At 39.5% G+C, this 21,991-nt stretch overlaps 1 protein-coding gene across 1 annotated transcript in view; it reads left to right on the top strand.

Annotated features, from left to right (window-relative positions):
• The window catches only part of LOC128245828 (mucin-2-like), a 74,930-nt gene that overhangs the window by 21,366 nt on the left and 31,573 nt on the right, over positions 1 to 21,991 (top strand). The window contains 16 exon segments of the mRNA XM_052964052.1: positions 156 to 308; positions 1,005 to 1,152; positions 1,452 to 1,876; positions 2,808 to 3,242; positions 4,689 to 4,897; positions 5,831 to 5,926; positions 6,736 to 6,880; positions 7,035 to 7,457; positions 12,864 to 15,698; positions 18,484 to 18,654; positions 19,153 to 19,254; positions 19,860 to 20,049; positions 20,269 to 20,417; positions 20,646 to 20,937; positions 21,054 to 21,463; positions 21,733 to 21,868. Of these exon segments, the coding sequence (XP_052820012.1) occupies positions 156 to 308; positions 1,005 to 1,152; positions 1,452 to 1,876; positions 2,808 to 3,242; positions 4,689 to 4,897; positions 5,831 to 5,926; positions 6,736 to 6,880; positions 7,035 to 7,457; positions 12,864 to 15,698; positions 18,484 to 18,654; positions 19,153 to 19,254; positions 19,860 to 20,049; positions 20,269 to 20,417; positions 20,646 to 20,937; positions 21,054 to 21,463; positions 21,733 to 21,868 (6,319 nt within the window).

The raw sequence follows: 21,991 nt of genomic DNA, 5'->3' as shown, positions 1-21,991 counted from the left end.
GTGTGTCGCATGCGACCTATCAAGCGGCTTGATTTCACCTCATTATTTTTCATGAGTATCAGATTTTTTACAGCCAAAGTGCCAAGTATATTTCATATGCTATGAAACTGCTGGGGTGTCGTGGATGCTTATTCCGGGCACTTGAATATTTGCAGCGATCATGTGTGAGAACTGCAAGACGTATAACCCCTGCATCTCGATTTGTCCAGTGAAGACGTGCGACAACCGCCTGGTGTACGACACGCTCATACAGGACTGTGGCCAGGAGACGTGTGTGGAGGGATGCGACATTGAGCCCTGCCAACCAGGTAGACTGTTAACATGTTTTATTGTGTAGTCAAGTCCAGTTAACATGTCGTGTTAAAAACTCCTAATCAAAATTGTAGTTATGATACGTGTCGAGGAATGCGACAGGTCAACATGTGGATGAACATGGGGATGTTAGAGTCATTGATCCATGGGTATCCTCGTATGACTGAGTAGCTAAATATGACGTTTATAAGAAGTTTTCCGTTCTTTATCATCCATCTTTTTGTGACAATTATGCTACATTGTGTTACCGACATCTCTATCCATATTTATACAAATAGTAGACCTGAACTCCCAGATGCACAACGTGTTTCTACTTTATCTTGTATGTATAAGTTTATTTAAATGAGTGCAACAGTTATGTGATTTGCCAATTCTAAACGTAATGGTACCCAATGAATGGTGAGCTATACACCATACATGTTTTAGGTCAAATGTTCGAGAGCAATAACGAGCCATTCAAAAGTATACCAAACTAAAGTGTTTTGTTAACTCTGTTTGCCGTTAATATGTGCTTTTAGTAAATTCGTGGAAATATTTCCCTATTATTTAATGTCGCCTGCCTTTAAATTCCATTTAAGTGTACCCATGAGGCGTTGTGTAACAGCTATACAACCTGCCTTAGGTATTAATATTAAATAATATCGCCATCTTGTTTATTTTACCAATATCAACTGATGGTACCCGCTTTTTAGGTCAAGTGTACGAGAGCAACAAGGAACCATTCAAGTGTATTCCTGAGGCGTTCTGTAATACAACCTGCCTTACATTAAACGGGAAGGAGTATAAGGAAGGGGAGAGAATCCTGGATCCGACCATCTGTAGAATGGACTGCGAAGTCTGGTGAGAGGAATTGGTTATTGGATTTTAGGGATTTTGTTTAATTTCAAATTATATAGAATCCCGTCACTTGTTATTTAAGGCTGAAATTCGTTAGTCGCAACACACAAACGTCGTTGATATTTAACCGTCAGAATTCCTTTTCACTTGATTTTGTCAAGAACGACATGCATTTTGACCATTTTGAGCCGTAACTGAGCACATAGGTGACTTGTCATAGAAATGCTACAAGTAAATTATCCTACTGCAATAACAATGCGCATTTAATATCATTCATAAATAATCTTGGTTTCCGTTACAAGCTACTGTGACCAGCACCAGGTGAAGCGTACCGGCGTCTGCACAGGCACCCCGCCACCGGTAAGTAGCACCGTCACCTCCGCGGCAACCGTCTCCCCACCAATCTTCACTGCCTCCCCGACCGTCCCCACCATGACGGCCCAGTGTGTCCAGAATGGTCCAACAGCCTGGATGAGCGTATCCGTCCCGACCCCCTACAACCAGGGTGACGTTGATTCCATCCGGAACCTACGAAGTCAATACACATTCTGTAACGCCAGTCAGATGACAGCTATCGAATGCCGTGTTGTTGGAATAACTACGTCATCTGCCGCTGCTGGGCAACGCGTGTTTTGTGACCTGAGGAACGGGCTGAAGTGTTACCATAGCGACCAGAATCCAGGAGAACAGTGCCATAATTACGAAGTCAGGATCACTTGTGACTGCAGTAAGTAATTGTGATGGACTGCTTCGAAATTGCGGCTTGCTTTTTTTAAAAGAATATTGGTGGAATTAGCGTTTTATAATGATCATATTCTATGTATCATTTTGATAAATCTGTATGGGAAATGAAAACAATTAAGGCAAGTGTATGTTTTTATTTATACCATTTACTATTTCTTTTTTTTTCAATCAAATTGATTGGTCATTTAAGTATTGTTTTAATCTGTGTTTTATAATCAGGAATTTTATGTAGAGTGCAAACAAAACAAAACTGCTTCCATTTCTTTTAATATTTCTTCAATAACCTGAAACGATTTATTAACAATTATATCAAAATAAGTATTTGATTAGAAGCTTCATGTAAATGATCGATACAGTTTCATTAGTACTAACGTTATTGTAACTTAAAATCAAAATTGATACTAGCTGACTTTTGACATTTGTTTTCCTCTTTACTATATGCAATTTGTATTTTACTACATTTTAAATACATATTCAAGAAACCAATTTTTTTTCTTATCACGACCTGTCCTCGGGCAGACCTTCTAATGTTCAATTTGTTTACTTTACGCACCTGCTATTGCTTAATGGATACTTAATGAATGTCTTCTTTGATAATTTGCTTTAAGTAGTCTCAGTCGGAGGTTTTACAGCTTAATAGTGGTTCTGGACACATACATAGTTGAATATCTAAAGCAGCATTATCCTGGATTATGGGTTATTTCACATACTGTATTATAATGACTGTATTACAGTGATAAAATAGACAGAAATGAGAGAATTGCAGATGTCGCTCAGTCCGACCAGTAACTTCACAAACAAGACTATGGAAGCAAATGAAGCAAATAAACCATACAAAGTACTCAATAGAACTCGTAACACATCTTAAACTGTAAGAAACACACATCATACTTTACATTGGGCTGTATTTTCAGGTCTGCCAATCACCACCACTATTGCTCCAAACACGCTTCCCACGGGCTCCCCAACCCCTCGGCGATTGGACTTGGGCACATCCACCACCACACCTCATCCAAACCAAACCTTTGTCACGCCTCCTAACCTTCCCCCCACTTTAACCGAGTGTAAAGAACCCAGATGGACGAACTGGATGAACAGCGTGAAACCTGTGGACGGGAATGACATAGAATACCTACCCGCTCTTGTCAAGAGCTTTGGATTCTGTCGGGAAGACCAGATCGCCTACACTCAATGCCGACGAGTGTCAGACAAACTGAGTTTCGATGTCACCGGAGACCTTCAGACCGTGTGTAGCACTAAGGCTGGTTTCGCCTGTTATGGTTCAAACCAACCCGACGGGCGATGTGACGACTATGAATTCAGAGTTTACTGCCAATGTGAAAATAGCGGTAGGTGTCCTCAATATATATCTTATAGTTGAATATTAAACATATTAATACATGTCAAATTGAACACTGAAAAAACTTCGGACATTTGATTGGTTTGGCTGAAAACCAGATACAGTTTGACAACTAACGTACATCGTTTAAACGATTAACATATTTTGTTTAACCGATTTACGTTTCTCGTGTTACGACATAATTGGCCAATCAGAGTCGCCGATATCGCAAACTATAACAACGTTCATGCGTTGTAGTCAGATTTGTTAAAACATCATTATATGCAATACTTCTTGGAAATAATTTTGTATTAAGATCATCTCTTGCCTCGGCCATATTTACAATTTCACGAACTCGGGTGATAATATTACGCGATTTTAACTGGCTAATTTGTCCTTTACCGAGATACGTAAGTCGTTTCGGAGATGCGCTAGTCGTTTAAAAGAGTTACCAAGTCGTTAAACGAGATAGGTTATTCACTTTAGCGAGATAAAATATGGCAAGAATGACAGTTTTATGCCACTGTAAATAATTAAAAAACGTAAAAAAACTTGTCCATTAAACATGCGTGCGCAGGGATCGAACGCACAAGGAAGAATAAATACAATTGTCATTTGTGATTAGATACAACCTCTAGCAACCAGTTGATGCTTTTTGTTTTACACCGTGTTCTATCGGAATAAGAAATATATATTAAGAAAGTAACTGTTATAGTAATTTTAGATGTGATATTATACTAACAGAGTTATGGATCTGCTCCGCTTTTTAGTTAAGGCTAACGATCGCTCACGTAAGCAAAGTGATCAGTATTTTATCCCGGTTAAATCGGAATGCATCTACTGCAAGCGGGCAACCAAGTAGTAAAATCGTGCTTTCGTGCAAGCCTTTACTGAAATTGGGATCAATCTGGTTGAGCAATGCTTTGCATTTGGCATCCCTCATTGCATAAATTATATACTGTTATGTTTAAGCAACATTTCTATGAAAGTAAAGTTGTATGTGAATCAATACAAACATCAATATTTTTTTGTCAATAAAATACTGGACAAAAATAAATGACCTTAAAACGTGCGTTAAAATAAAGGTTTGAAGTACGCATTAAGACTATTTTATTCCGAGACCGACCGTCGGATTCCTGGATTGTTAAACTGTATTACTAGCAATCTAACAGCCACCAACGATGAATATATAACTATTATTAAATTATTATACACTAAATAAGATTTTTGCAACTTCTACCACCCAGATTAATACTTGCGGGTGTTTTTACCATATTTAAACGATCTTACAGTATACAAGGAAACAGATATATATCTTATATAGCTATACATTTGATAACATTCAATTTTATTTATGGGCTGTAGAAAAAAAGTTTAACTAAAAGCCTTCGACACGGACTTATGGTTCATGGTTTTAAAACCACCTTATAATACTTACGGCGTTTCCATGTCTCAGTGTGTGACAAGCAGCTCATCAGTGATGTTCGGTCAGTGGGTGACACACAGTTTACGGCATCGACTTCTGGTAGCGGCTCAACTGCCGCCATGGCGCGCCTTGACAGCGTGAGCGGATGGCGTGCGGCTTCCGGCGACAGAACACCCTGGGTGCAGGTCAACTTTCAGGAGCCCGTCACCGTTGCCGGCGTCATTACACAGGCTGTTAAGGTAAATGTCATGTTTACGAGGGGTGTTCAAAAAATGGTAAAGTGTTTTCCGAGATTTCTTTGTTTAAAGTAATCATTACATAAGAATTAAAAACAACAGTCTGAAAGGAATACACGAATATAGTATGCTACACTTCGTAATCTTGATCATGACCTTATTTAGGAGATTCAATAAGAATCACACCCACATATTAAAGGTAAAATATAGATATAAGCTCTACTTTAGTTAAAGACATTGTATTCATAAAAACATATAATGATGCTACGATTATCAAAATATAAATCGACAGGATGATTAAGAGACATCATTATGTATTCCGACTAAAGATAAATCAACGCACTTTTTGATATAAAAAAGAAACGTATTTTTTGCCCTAGGCTGTAGTATAAATGTGAATTTCTTATTGTGTCCATATTGTTCAACGTTCTTGGTTTTATTATTTTCAATTGATCAAGCTGAAAGACTCAAGAACAAGTTAACACTTACTGTTGCTTGTTCTTAATTGAATCACTTTAGCTTGTTAATGTATATCATACCTGAGGTAATCTTCGGATACCCCCGATACACTACTACGATTTGCTTTGTTGTGAACCGTGGGAGATTTGGCTAGGAAGATATCGTTATCAAATGAGGCAGTTTCATTTGTCATGCAAGGAACCAATGTGCTACTATGCGCTGACACTCAAACTAATGTTTTCTACAAGAAAGAGAAATCTGAAACTAGATTTGAAATCGGTCCACCAGATTACTACAAATTTTAAAAAGTCACTATAATCAGTAAAGGAGGGTTTGTCAGTCTAATGTTTGAAGTGTAACGGAAGAATGTACCGTATTTGCCGACGATGACCTTAAATACCTCGCCTACTTTAAAGTAGCTTCTCTTTAGTTTCCATAGCATTATTCAAGATACTCGCTTATTTAACCCTTTTGCAGGACGGATCGGCGTACACCTCTAAGTATACACTATCCTATAGTAGTTTCAACTGCTCCAACTTCCAGACTTACACCGCCACCGACGGGATACCAATGGTATGTACATAAGTGAATGAGTATGTTCACGGACACCGATTGCAAAAAGACTAACCGTGTCCGCATTGTTCGAAATGCGAGTTCACTGTTTTTTAATCAGGAGCTGAGCTACAGCGAAATTACGCAGGGTATAAATCGGAAGTAGACATATACCAGTCCTTTCAAGTTGCATCTCTTTACTAGTCATACGGAATCAAAGAATTTAAAAAGGATTTATAATTGTTTGAAATGCCTAAGTTTTTATTTTCAAAAAGTGTTAGGCAACGATGGTTGAATTCAATAAAGTTCTGAACAATCGGAGCATGTATTATGTTGCCAAATATAATAAAGAATGCTTCTAAATTACATTCACAATTATTTTATTATCAATGAGTGAAGCAACCTGGCTGGCTGCTTTACTTTATTAAACCCGGTTGCCATGGTATTATTAGTATACGACTTCATAGCATTTCTACTAAATCACATCAACACGTGTATGCTTTCAATGTAATGTATATCATTGAAAAATTGAAGTCAATTATAAAAACAATGTAATGTAGAGGTTCAACTGAATAGAGAAAATAAATATGATGTTAACATATCATCATATTAAGGTACAGAATTTATGACAAATATATAATCTATATCCGAGTTATTTAATAGTGTTATACCATCGTTAGTTTAATTACTGTTTTCTTTTCTTTTTAATACCATAAGCTATTGAAATATAAACATATATTGGATATAAAAGATCTGAGCAACTGGTCACATTTTCTTTATTTATTCTCGTTTTTCACACCTCAATATGTCTACAATGTACCCATTTGCAGGTTTTCGAGGGTAACACAGGAGGCTCCGGCGATGTTAGACATATATTGCCTGGAAAGATGATTGCTGTATGTGTGAGGTTAAGTCCAACTGAATTTACCAGCGCTCCAGCCCTCAGATTTGATATCCTTGGATGCCGCGAACACAGTTAGGTTCTTTTAATTGTACACTTTCATATTGTTTTACAATATATGTTCAATATATCGATTAAATTATATTATAAAAGTTTGAAACCATTAATCACACCACACCATGTCCAAATTAAGAAAGCCATACCAATATGCCATTACTTCCAATAAAGTATCCTTTTTTTAAGTTCCGAATGGCGGTTTTTTTACCTCAACCCCCCACATGCCTTCACCAAATGGACATGTCACCGGGATCTCAACAGTGAGCACCAACATGACCAAGCCCATGCCCTACATCTGCGTTCCTGGATGGACACCGTTCATGAGCGTCGACACGCCCGGAGCTTTTAACACCTGGGAGAAGAGCGGACCAGGTGACACTGAACCGATTACCGAACTCCGGAATCTGTACGGCTTCTGCGCCAAACCAACCGGCATCCAGTGTAGGACTAAGGTCGATAAACTTCCGTACACGATGTCTATGAATTTTGATACTGTTTGCAATCTTGAGAAAGGATTTGAATGTCTGAATTCTGCACAGGGTGGCATGGAATGTGGAGACTATGAAGTCAGCTTTCAGTGCGACTGTGGAACAAGTAAGACCTAAAATAGAATATTAATTGTTTCCCCTTCCGCGACTAGCGCGGAAAATTCGGCCCGCCACAAATAATTTTATAACTAGTATGTGATTATTTATATATTTTGAACAACCACTGCGGAAAATGGTTTAATATACGGGAATGCACTGAAACCCGTACATCCAACGTGTACGGTAAGTGTACGGGATGTTGAATATACGAGTGTGTTAGGACCCATATATTCATTAAACTCGTACATCTTAAGTATACGGGATTCGATGTTCGAGCGTGTACGAAGCCGTACACCAATGTTATAATAAAAACATGAATTGTTTAATCAAGTTTGGTCTTTTGGTGTTTAATTGGATAGCATATATGATATGAACAACATTGATACCATTGACTTAAAAAAACACTGTTACGTAGAAAAACAGGAAGGTATTTGTAAAAATCATCTTTGTAGAAAATTTAATGCTTAAATGGGTTTTGAAAGCTTTTGATGAACTTAAAAAGAGGTCTTAATGATAACAATTACAGTCAAAACTCGTTGGCTCGATATCGCATAGGTTGATATCCTCGTTGGCTCTAACAAGATTAAAAGGACCGATTTTTTTACTCTTTGTATAAGTTCGACAATGCTGAGTGGATTGACTAACGACAAGTACTCATACTATATTGATGGATGTACGGCACCGTACATGTAGAAAATACGTGAATTTATACACTTCCGTACACTTTGAGAATACAAGATTATACCATTCCCGTATATTATGGATGTACTGAAATAGACCTGTTCCCCGTACACTTAGCGTGTACGAGGAAGTAACAATTCCAGTACACAATGAATATACGGAAATGTACTTTTTCCCATACATCCATGTTAAAACATAGCTTTGAATTGCTATGTTAACAGCCTTTGGTGAAATTAAAGCGACATCTTTATGATAAAAAATAATAAGACTGACATTTCGAACAATGCGGTGTTTTATTTGACAGCATATATGATATGATCAAACTTTTTATTACATATACCAATGACTTATTCGTTTTCCGAGTTTCGCAGAGTAACAGGAGTCGCGTTTTATGAACGTCTTTATGTGTTTTAACAGCCTTTGAAGAAATTAAAATGACATCTATATGATACAAAATAATTGAATTCGACAGTGCTGTGTGGATTAATTCACGGCTAGGGCTCTGGAATGTTTAGTTTCCCGTACATGATAAATATACTGGCGTGTACAGATCCCGTATATTATGGCTGTACGGAAATATACAATTAACATTACCCGTACAAAATGGAACCAGGACATGTTATGTTTCCTGTTCACACTTAGTGTTCGGGAATGTTTAGTTTCCCCGTATATGATAAATATACCCATGGGGCATATTCGTTATGAGGGGAGGAGTTCACTCCTAAATGTTAGGACTTTATACACACATATAAGACTATATCACTTTAAGTAACTAATACATTTTTCAGATAAGTCCACAGACGCCTGTTTCAATTTATTGGTGACCGAAAAAATGGGGTGCATAACTAAAATATGTTGTTTCTTTATATTAAAAGGCGGCGCCTCATATATTTATAGACTCTTAAGAAGTGTCAGCATTGTATTTTTCTCGGGTACTGTTATGGCCTTTCCAATTAGTGCTTGTCGCGCGGGGATCATTTGTTATCATAAACTATATGGCCAGTGGGTCATAAAACTACGAAACACGACTAAACTACACAAATTCTAAAAAATATTAATTAATTTAAATAAATAAATGGATGGATGGATGGATGGATGGATGGATGGATAGATAGATAGATAGATAGATAGATAGATAGATAGATAGATAGATAGATAGATAGATAGATAGATAGATAGATGGATGGATGGATGGATGGATGGATGGATGGATGGGATGGATGGATGGATGGATGGATGGATGGATGGATGGATGGATGGAAAGATAAGGCGTCATCTGTGTTGAAATAGAGATGACCTTTAAAGATGCATTCTCAAAGATTGTCATTTAAAAATAAATTGTCTCATCAGTTGAATTTGGCATCAATGCCTTCATTTCAGTCATAAAATGTAACTCACAATATAACAGATCTCAACTGTTTGGAGAACTGCCGAAATATTTCGTTTTCTTAAAGCGTTAGTATTATGGTTACACTTTTAGCCATAAAACATCAATTTTCAAATGTTGATATGAAGACCTGTGATCTGATCATTTTTCAGCAGTCTTAAATCCAGAGATGATAACAGAGCCAAGTTGCCAATCCTGAAAATGTCTGCGTGGGGTTCAGGGGGCCGCTCAAGGCCCCCGATGGGACCAGGACAAAGCCCTGGTGGGGGGAAAAGGGGGGCGAAGCCTCCCGAAGCTTTCCGTATTTCAGGGATTCTAATACTCTTTTTGCCTCAAGGAGTACACCTTTCGTTTTTCGGTTTGGTAGATAAAATTATGTTCAACACGAGACATCCACAATCAGAACAATTATCAGGAATCTTAGCAGTGAAGTTTAACACCGTTGTCTTTAAACAAAGTTAAATTTACTTGTTTTACCTGAAGTCACAGGCATTAGACATGTACCTGACATTTTGGTTCAGTTGTCCACTTCCCATAAAACTCAACTGGCTATGATCAAATGCCTGTGTATGAACAGTCTACACTGTGGGATGTTTGATTTATAATAATGAACAACATATCAATTATCATGCTTGCAAATGTTTATTGTAAAAGTGTTATTTATTCAATTTTTATGTATCATAAGAGTATTTATTCCATTTTCTGCACATTTGATTTAATTAATATATATATTATTACATGTAATATTCAAACGGGACTTAAATGCTTTGGCAGCGAAGCCGTTGTGGACATGGTGGACTTTGACGTATTAGGGTCCCCAAGCCAGATTTTTTCCCCTCATGGTGTTACAGGAGTCCAGTAGCAAACAAACTAGAATGTCCTATGGCAATTCAAGTCTCTCAAACAGGCTTTCAAATTCTATGAAAATTGATTCAGAATCAGCCCTTGTGATTTTTAAGGAGGCCAAATGTCTCAACACTATTTCTTTCTCTATGCCAGAAAAATAGCTGCAACAATTTTCTCATTGTTTGTTGACTTGTCTTAGTTGAAACAAAACCGAGATCCATTAACTCCTCCACATGTTCATCATTGAAATGGCTAGCCACTTCGTATAAGTCATCTTGTATGATGCTGTACACCTTTGAATTTTAATTCGCTGAGAGCTTTTGTATCTTTGGCAAGAGTCTTAAGTAAGACACACTACTGTGGTGCCAGGGAGCATGTTCAGCCATAAATCAAAGTATCATGGCCTCTGGATTGAATTGTCAGTCATTGACAGGAACAACTGGATGCACCTGACTTTTGTAACCATATAGGTAAACATACCTGGAAATACAAATTACAACAATAGAATTTAAATCTCAAATAGAATATAAAATGACTGCCTCTACGTAATATATATTACTACTACAAAATATTTTATTTTTTTACTTTGAACCAAACCAATTTTCATTTGAACCTCCCATTATGGTCAACAATGCTTCAAACATTATTAGAATAATAAAGAAACGGTTTACAGTGTAAACTTCAATCGGCCAAATAAAATTTGTAAAATAAAAATCGATTATTATTACACAATCCGAATCGGGATGTCCGAAATAATGCTACATGCGCAAAATTCATTCTCAGTTTGATCACTTTCTATTAACTTAAAAAAAAAAAAACGTTTCGGGAATTTCTCTTAAAAATAAATGGCAAATATACCCTTAAAATCGTCGAATCGATTTTCTTAGAAGTTGGTGGTGGTCGTTTTTTTACCAATTTTCCAATACCCGTTTATTCATCTTCGTCGTCTGTTATATCCGGATACAACCATCCGGATACTGTCTTCTAGTCCCATCGGTAATTTCCGTAATCACCTGATGCTATCTTAACCCATCATATAGCTCGATTGCCAAGACGTAATAAGTTTCGTTAATTTCCGGCTTTACACTTCGGGAAAACTCACCTTTCGTACCCATATTGTTCGAACTGAGCTCGAATCGCTCCCTGGAAAAAAACTCAACGGATTTACATTAATCTCAAAATCGATCCATGAGGCCTTAAATCCGGAATTCCGGAATTCCGGAATTTTATCATCCCTGTAAATCACTGAATTCCAAACATTTACGCAAAATTGGCTCATTCCAGACAAAAACAGCTGTCAAAACGGTCAATCTGCCAGAGTGCAGCTTAAATACTCAGTAATTGATATGTATTGATATATAAAAGAAATGCAGAGGAAGTCAATGTACCTGTGTAAATGCCAGTATTTTGGCTTTCCTTATTTGTCTAATCGTTCTCTCAATTATGGAGAACACATTTGTAATAAATATATAGAAATAAATCGTATTACACTACCGAAGTGCAGATTGTCGGAGGTCATGGCAGATAGCAACGCGCAACTGATAAGCCACGGCTTATTTGGACGCTGATTGGTCAGTCGGGTATTGGCCGGCTAGTTTGACTGACAGCCCGCGTCATGCCAATAAGTGACATGATCATTTGATATCAAGAACCACATGGCCAGTGGGTCATAAAACTATACGAAATACAACTAAAACACACACATTCTAAAACTTATTAATTAATTCGACAGACTGCGGGACATTTTATGACCGAATTTTATATAAATTGTAATAATGAAAGATAAATACATATATAAATATCCAGCCGTTTTTTCTCACTTATTATTGTATTTAAAGAGTCATGACATCTGTTCTGAAAAATGCTGATAAAATCCGCTCTGAGATCATATCTAAAATAATTGGCTTCTGTTTTTAAAGAAAAGAGACTAATTATTTATTAAAATCAAGAACAATATTAATAAATTTCAAATTTTTTAATTGCATGTTATCGAAAGTGAATTGAAACCTATTATTCATTTTCGTGGTAAAAAAAAAACAGTATTAAAATTGTCAAAATCTAATAAGCAGCAAACCAGATTTTTTTTCAATTCCTAAATTTATTTGGAACGGCTCTACTTGTTAGCTTACTTTTTCATTTACTAAGATTGTATCAATTGCATTTTATTCGTACTTTTAGGGAAACATATAATCAAAACTATTTATTGACCAACCGATCCTAATTAAATCTACTATGGACATAGATGGGAAAACAAAGACAATTTTAAGTATTGCCAAAGCATTTATAAAATGTATAAATTGTGATTTTTTATATTACACACACCAAGTGCCTTCAGTAAGCTTATGCAGCCTTCCTAAAGGCCAGTCATTTTAATTGAGTTCAACTAAACATTAAATAGAAATATGTTCTAGTAAAGCCGTCGGCAATGTTACTCGTGTGTACATCGCAGAAAGTGAGTTTCAATCCCTCCAAAACACATCAATGTTATATATGTTTCAGCCCCGCAATTCCAAACGACAATTCCAAGTGTAACCGGTACACCATCGGCTCCCAAACCCGCTTGCGGATGGACTAATTTCATCAACAGCTACCTAAGAACACCAACAAGCACTGGCGACTACGAAACGATTCATAACGTCAGGATGAAGTATGAGTTCTGCGAGTTTCCCGTGCGAATCGAATGCAGGGATACGGAAACGAAACAAGACTTCACGACTATCAGTCAGGCAGGTGTATCTTGTGATGTCAACCGAGGTCTTGTCTGCGAAGACAAGGGTCAATCTGGAGGAAAATGCAAGGATTATGAAATTAGACTGTATTGTGTTGATGCATGCAGTTCAACAAAATTGATACCGCCAGGCCAACCAACAGGTTATTCAACCTTGCCTTTGTCAGGCCAAGCCACGGGTACACCAACAATGACGCCACCAGGCCAAGAGACCGGTATGCCAACCCTGACCCCACCAGGCCTAGCCACCGGTACAACAACCCTTACACCACAAGGCCAAGCAACCAATGCACCAACCCTGATACCACCAGGCCAACACACTGGTACGCCAACCCTTACACCACCTGGCAAGGTAATAGCTTTACCAACCCTGGCACCACCAGGCCAAGCAACAGGTAAACCAACTCTCACACCACCAGACCATGCCACCGGTATGCCCACACTAACACCAGCAGGTCAAGGCACCGTTACGCCAACATTGACACCACATGGCAAAGCAACCAACACACGTACCCTGACGCCAGATGTACCAGGAGCCTGGGGTACACCTTCTCTCACGCCACCAGGGCAAGGCATTGGAACATCAACTCTCACACCACCAGACCATGCCACCGGTATGCCCACACTAACACCAGCAGGTCAAGGCACCGTTACGCCAACATTGACACCACATGGCAAAGCAACCAACACACGTACCCTGACGCCAGGAGCACCAGGTACCTTGGGTACACCTTCTTTCACGCCACCAGGGCAAGGCATTGGAATATCAACTCTCACACCACCAGATCATGCCACCGGTACGCCCACACTAACACCAGCAGGTCAAGGCACCGTTACGCCAACATTGACACCAAATGGCAAAGCAACCAACACACGTACCCTGACGCCTGATGTACCAGGAGCCTGGGGTACACCTTCTCTCACGTCACCAGGGCAAGGCATTGGAACATCAACTCTCACACCACCAGACCATGCCACCGGTACGCCCACACTAACACCAGCAGGTCAAGGCACCGTTACGCCAACATTGACACCACATGGCAAAGTAACCAACACACGTACCCGGACGCCAGGAGCACCAGGAGCCTGGGGTACACCTTCTCTCACGCCACCAGGGCAAGGCATTGGAACATCAACTCTCACACCACCAGACCATGCCACCGGTACGCCCACACTAACACCAGCAGGTCAAGGCACCGTTACGCCAACATTGACACCACATGGCAAAGCAACCAACACACGTACCCTGACGCCAGGAGCACCAGGTACCTGGGGTACACCTTCTCTCACGCCACCAGGGCAAGGCATTGGAACATCAACTCTCACACCACCAGACCATGCCACCGGTACGCCCTCACTAACACCAGCAGGTCAAGGCACCGTTACGCCAACATTGGCACCGCATGGCAAAGCAACCAACACACGTACCCTGACGCCAGATGTACCAGGAGCCTGGGGTACACCTTCTCTCACGCCACCAGGGCAAGGCATTGGAACATCAACTCTCACACCACCAGACCATGCCACCGGTATGCCCACACTAACACCAGCAGGTCAAGGCACCGTTACGCCAACATTGACACCACATGGCAAAGCAACCAACACACGTACCCGGACGCCAGGAGCACCAGGAGCCTGGGGTACACCTTCTTTCACGCCACCAGGGCAAGACATTGGAACATCAACTCTCCTTCCGCCGGGCCAAGCCACCGGTACGCCAACCCTGACACCACCAGGCCAAGCCACTGGAACACCAACTCTCACTCCGCAAGGCAAAGCTATCGGTACGCCAACCCTCAAACCACCAGGTCAAGCCACAGGAACACCGACTTTGATACCAACTGGCCAAGCCACCGGTTCACCAACCCTGTTACCACCAGGCCAAGCCACTGGAACACGAACTCTAACACCGCCAAGCAAAGGTACCGGTAAACAAACCCTGATACCACCAGGCCAAGCCACTGGAACACCAACTCTCACTCCATTAGGTAAAGGTTCCGGTAAGCCAACCTTGACACCACCAGGCCAAGCCACTGAAACACCAACTCTCACTCCGTCAGGCAAAGGTACCGGTACACCAACACTGACACAACCAGGCCAAGCTACTGAAACATCAACTTACACTTCGCCAGGACAAGCCACTCCATCAACCTTGACACCACCAGGCCAAGCCAGCGGTTCACCAACCCCGACACCACCAGGCCAAGCCAGCGGTTCACCAACCCCGACACCACCAGGCCAAGCCAGCGGTTCACCAACCCCGACACCACCAGGCCAAGCCAGCGGTTCACCAACCCCGACACCACCAGGCCAAGCCAGCGGTTCACCAACCCCGACACCACCAGGCCAAGCCAGCGGTTCACCAACCCCGACACCACCAGGCCAAGCCAGCGGTTCACCAACCCCGACACCACCAGGCCAAGCCAGCGGTTCACCAACCCTGACACCACCAGGTCAAGTGACCGCTTCACCAACCTTTGCGCAAAGTTCAACACGTTCAACTCTGGAACCGTCCATGATTTGCAAGGAAGGTTGGACGGACTGGATTAATTTTGGAATTCCCGCAAAATCTGAAGGAGACTTCGAAACTTACACGAGCATACGAGGTATGATTTCTTTTTTCTTGCTCAATTTAAACAAAGAAGTCATAATTAACATGACGCAGCGTGCCAATCAACTCTTGTCAGAACATTTAAAATTTAATTTAATTTAGATATAAATCCATTGCAAAACACGATTTGGTTATTATATAAATAATAATAATTCATTAAATTGGATAAAACTAGTCATTCTTCATTGTGAAAAGAAAAACAACAGCGAAACCTATTTAGTATTGACATTTTTCTGTATTATCCTTCTTGATTTTGTTGAATTTCGAAAGGAAAAATAATACACGTTTCGTTCACCTAAATAGAGACTGTCTTACTATTGTAACAACGTTTACACTGCCAAAATCAACTGCTGTATATTTTTATAGTCTGCTTCTTCGTACTTGTCGGAGGGCCCTTACTAAGATGTCACGTGACATGGTAGGCATAGCCTTATCGGTATCGGCGTGGTTGAATTAATTCCATGATACGTAGTACAAAGTCAAATACTGATGGTGTTACAATACAGATACATAGTCCAACTTAAACCGGCAGTTTCGTCCTTTTGTCGAACAGTAATCACCACCACCACGCTAGTCAAAAAATGATAGAAAATATAAAATCCAGCTATTTTCGAAATTGGTAGCAGATATTACATCTGCTTGTTAAAGGATGTTTTTTGTATAATATCTACCTTTTAGCTCACCTAGGTGAGCTTTTGTGATCACAATTTGTCCGGCGTCCGTCCGTCCGTCCGTAAACTTTTACTTTAAACGACATCTCCTCATAAACCGCTCAGCCAATTTCATCCAAACTTCACAGGAATGTTCATTGGGTGGTCCCCTTTGAAAATTGTTCAAAGAATTGAATTCCATGCAGAACTCTGGCTGCCATGGCAACGGAAAGGAAAAACTTTAAAAATCTTCTTCTCCAAAACCACAAGGCCTAGAGCCTTAATATTTGGTAAATAGCATCATCTAGTGGTCCTCTACCAAAATTGTTAAAACTATCCCCCTGGGGTCAAAAATGGCCCCGCCCCGCGGGTCACTTATTTTACATAGACTTATATAGGGAAAAATTTAAAAATCTTCTTCTCAAAAACCACAAGGCCTAGAACCTTAAAAATTGGTATGTGTCATCATGTAGTGGTCCTCTACAAAATTTGTTCAAATTATTCTCCTGGGGTCAAAAATGGCCCCGCCCCAGGGGTCACTAGTTTTATTACATAGTGTTATATAGTAAATCTTTAAAAATCTTCTCCGAAACTGTAAGGCCCAGGGCTTAGATATTTGGTATACAGCATCTAGTCGACATCTACCAGATTTGTTCATATTATTGCCACAGGGTCAAAATTGGCCCCGCCCTGAAAGTTATTTGTTTTTATGTAGTCTTATATAATAAAACTTTAAAAATCCTCTTCTCCAAAATATAAGACCTAGAGCTTTCATATTTGGTATATAGTGTTACCTAGTGGACCTACACCAAAGGTATTCAAATTATTGTCCCGGGGTCAAATTGGCCTTGCTCAGGGGTCATTTGTTTTTACATTTGTCTTGTCACTTAAACATCTTTTCCTCTGAAAGTAAAGGTCAGAATGACTCCATAATTGATATGTAGCATCCTTACATGGTCCTCTCTCAACTTTGTTCAAATGGTTTTGTTTGGCCCCTTTTAGGGGTCACCAGAGCAAAAAATAGAAAAACATTTAAACAACTTGATCTTATTAACTGCTTGATGGATCTTCAAGTCTGAAGCATCCTAGCATGGGCCTCTGTCAAGTCTTTTCAAATAATTTTGTTTGGCCCCTTTTAAGGGCCACCAGAGCTAAAATTAGTAAAAAAAACCTTAACATTTTCTTCGCATGAACCCCTTGATAGATCTTCAGCAAATTTGGTTTGAAGTGTCCTTGCATGGACATCTCTTAAATTTGTTCACATAATTTTGTTTGGCCCGGTTGCCATGGCAACCTAAAGAAAAATGTCAACAATTGGTTATAATCATCTTCTTCTCCTAAACCGCTTTGACAATTTTGATGAAACTTCATAGGAATGATCCTTGGTTGGTGCTTTTTCAAAATTGTTATTATTTTAATTCCATGTAGAACTCTGGTTGGCATGGCAACCTAAAGGAAAAGTGTCAACAATTGGTTACAATCATCTTCTTCTCCTAAACCCCTTTGACAATTTTGATGAAACTTTATAGGAATGATCCTTGGTTGGTGCTTTTTCACAATTGTTCAAAAAAATAATTCCATGCAGAACTCTGGTTGCCATGGCAACCTGAAGGAAAATATAGGCTGTCGTGTCCGCGCTGTGACTTTCTCTTATATGGACAGATTTTAAAATGACTTGCCATATGTTTTCGACATACCAAGACAACGTGTCGTGTGCAAGTCCCATGTCCCTACCTTTAAGGTGAAAGATACACTAAGTGTTTATTCACAATGGAATGCTGAATATGAGGACATAAAGAGTGTTGGCTGTCATTTAGTATGATTGTTTTTTTTCTATGCTCAGAGGCAATTTAATATAACTTGCAATATGTATTTGACACATAAAGGCAAGATCAACTTTTTATGTACTTGTTCATAGATCAATGTCACATTGGGGGGCATTTGTCACATACTTTGACAGCTCTTGTTCAATATTCTTTGAGAAACAAGCTATGTTAAACTCTTTTACTCAGGTGAGCGATTTAGGGCCATCATGGCCCTCTTGTTATACTTTCTACAGAATATGCAGTAAAAATAATTGGGCATGCATACTACCGACAAAAACGTAAAATCTTTCATCATTTTTTTAAGGTTATCCGAATACCTGTGAGGAAGTCGTGGCCGCAGAGTGTCAGATCGCATCTACCGGTCAAAACTATATGTACTCAGGCCAGGATGTCTCGTGTAGTCCAGAAGGCTTAATGTGTGAGGACGGGCCATCACAGAAGTGTGTCGACTACAAGATTAAGTTTTTCTGCTCGTGTAAGTATTTAATTACTCATGTACGATAAACCTGACGTTATAATTGCAATCTTTAAGATTTAAAAGCAATCCGTTATGGTTACCCGCCTTCCCGTAAAAATATTTACCTACTAACATACTGTCTAGACCGTTTGCTTTATGAGTGTTTTTATGATCAACAAGTACTTAAATGCTAATTGTTTTTGATAAGATTATTTATCCGATAATTAGTGCACATGTTTATTACCTTATTGCTTTTCTTTAACGCACTGTCGCTGTACTTTTATAACTTTAAATCAAAGTGAAATCAACAAAGTAAATTATAGTAATCCTGTGTATACTGCAGTTTGTTATATGTAACTTGCACGTCAACATATTCCATTTAAATACAGTTCCACCGCTGTAACAATGATTCATTTGTAAGAACGGTTATTTTTTATTCATATATGTTTTTATAACTTTATCAATAATGTGGCATGGTAAGGTTAGAATGAAAAAAAAACTTAACATTGTTTGCAGGCCAAACTGAGCTGACCACACCTTCAGTCACTACCATCGTGAAGCCTCCGCCAGGCATGGACAGTGGTACACCCACAATGACTCCGCCATCACAGAACACTGGTAGTTATATGGTATAATCACTTTCAAGAGAAATTACTTTCACAACTTTATTGTTGTTTCTTTGGTGTTCCTGTTTCCCCAAACAACACAAGGCCACGCTGCCGCGTGATATCGTTCAACGCAGAGTAATTGTTATGATTTTGTAATGATTAGTTACAGAATCGTTCTAATATAAACAATAATACATCTTACACCTTTCTGGTTTAATTCACAACTTGCTCTTCATTGATTTGAAATAAACTATAACACAAATGGATTCTATTTTTTATATGAAACAGTCTGAGGCAGATAATGGCGCATTGTGTCGGGCAAAATATTATACTGACATAATGAATTTAACAGAAAATGAAAGAAAATGAAAGACATTACGTTAAATTCATCCGCCAAATAAGTAGTGTGTACGTGTTTGAAGTCATTTTAGAAGTTTGATTCAAAATTGAAGAAATTATGTCTTAAGCATTTAGTTATATTAAGGCAAGAGGGTGCAAATACTGGTCTCCATGACGGCAGAATAATTATATGGAAAAAGGACAGGATGCAGAACTCCTCTATAACGTTAGTAAAAACCCTCACTTAAGAAGCTTATATGTATCTATCCCCGGCAGATGTACCAACAATGACTCCTCCAAGCGTGACCGATGTGCCAGGGACGACGGGAAAATACAACTGCACACAAGGTTGGACTTCCGCCATGAGCGTCACCACTTCTGCTATTACCGGGGACGAATTAGAGACGATCACGGACTTGAGGAGGAAATACAAGTTTTGTGACGACGAGATGATTGTGTCCATTAGGTAATTATGCATTCCTTTATTGCCAAAGTCTTAGCTTGTCTGACACTTCAAGATTTAAACATTAAGAAACTATTAAAATTTGATGCAGGCAAAAGTTTAAATCGTAAAATACATATTCGTAGTAGTTTCATAAGATAAAAGAAGCATCGTGATTAAACAGATAAAATGAATTTTTGTCTATGGTCAGAGTTTATACTTACCTGCCATCAACTTCTCCAGGTGTGCCGATCTGATTTCTGACAAGACCGCCGAAGAGTTGGGTCAAAAGGTCACGTGTGACATGACCGAAGGCCTCATCTGTAAGGGTGCAGACCAGGCCGGTGGCAAGTGTGCGGACTACACGGTGCAGTTCTACTGCGATTGTGAAGGTATATATCGGGTATTTTAACATAGGGTATTAAAAATTGATATAGGAAGTAAAGCTTTTTTCAAATTAAAGCGCATATTGGGAACGAAATGCGAAATAATTATTTCCAATAGATGAACGACCAATTTTTGATTCCGCAAATGAATATTTCTTTCGTAAGGCGGTCTATTCTTTTGTACTCTGATATGTAAATTTATCATCTAAATTTTTCACATGTATGTTTTCACAGCCTCCATGATGACCACAACCTTAGCTCCCCCAATTATACCAGGAGGTACCCCAGCGCTTCGGCCACCATACCACGAGCAAGTCACACCAACACTCAAGTCCACCTCGCACCCAGGAGAGACCACAGTCACGCCCCGGAGGTCATGTGATATACCCCTTGGAGTAACAGACAGGCAGATTGTGTCAGATAGTCAACTTTCAGCTTCAACCTCCTTCAATTTTACCTTCGAAACAACTAATGGCCGTCTGATGCAGCAACCTTCAGGGACAAACGGAGGAGCGTGGATGCCAAGGTAGTTTTAATTCATTTTTATGAATAAGTTTGTGAAAGGAATCACAAATCAGTTGTTAGTATCTAAAGTATAATGCCATTGTTCTGTGCTCAACGCATGTGCTACTTTATCTTCAGATTCTTCGATACCCAACAATTCATTCAAGTGGACTTTGGTCAACCCGAGAAAATATCCGGGGTGGTAACACAAGGACGACAGGACACTGACCAATGGGTTGAATCATTCCTGATTGAGACCAGTCTTGACGGTATTCACTGGTACAAGTACGCGGACCGAGATTCCAAGAAAGCCTACACCATATTCCCTGCAAATTTTGACCGCAACACGCCCGTCAAGTCTTTCTTCGACCGTGAAGTTGACGCCCAATACGTGCGCATCGTACCAATGACATGGAATGACAAGATTGTCCTTCGGTTCGACGTGCTGTCCTGTTATGGACGGTCAAAGACGCCGTCTCCGGGTCATTTCACGACCGACAGGCCTACAGTCACCACGCCAACCTCAGTTGAACCAACACCCCCTCCTTGTAAGCGTTGTATTCGACTTATATTGACATTGATCTTAATATGTATACGTTTAATAATCTTACTAAAGCCTCGTGTATATATTTCAGCTATGATTTAGCATTATTTAATTTAGTATTACTGTAATAATTATAATTGAAACCGATATTGTGGCTTTTTTGTACGTGGTATTTCGGTCAAAGACCATCAAATGCACTGATAATTAAAGCAGTAACATGCATCTTGAAACAAACAGATTAGTGTTAAAAAGTACTTTCCCCACCAATTGCAGTGTGCTTGGAGCCCATGGGTATCGACAACCCAATGCTCGTAAAAGACGGTCAGCTTACCTCTAGCTCTAACCTTGACTCGATGCACGGTGCGGCTGCTGGCAGGTTATATAACGAGTTCACTGGATGGGCCCCCGTGTACGTACATTGAAGGGTTGCACTCTGCATTAAATCTGGAATATAATGTTGAAAATATGCACATTAGTTTAAATTTCAACAAAACATACCTGGTATGTGTTTGTGTTTATACAGGTCGATTTT

This window comes from Mya arenaria, chromosome 9 (genome assembly GCF_026914265.1).
Source record: "Mya arenaria isolate MELC-2E11 chromosome 9, ASM2691426v1".
Taxonomy (NCBI): Eukaryota; Metazoa; Mollusca; class Bivalvia; order Myida; family Myidae; genus Mya; species Mya arenaria.
The sequence above is the reverse complement of the archived record's forward strand: the minus strand, read 5'-3'. Positions and strand labels throughout refer to the sequence as shown.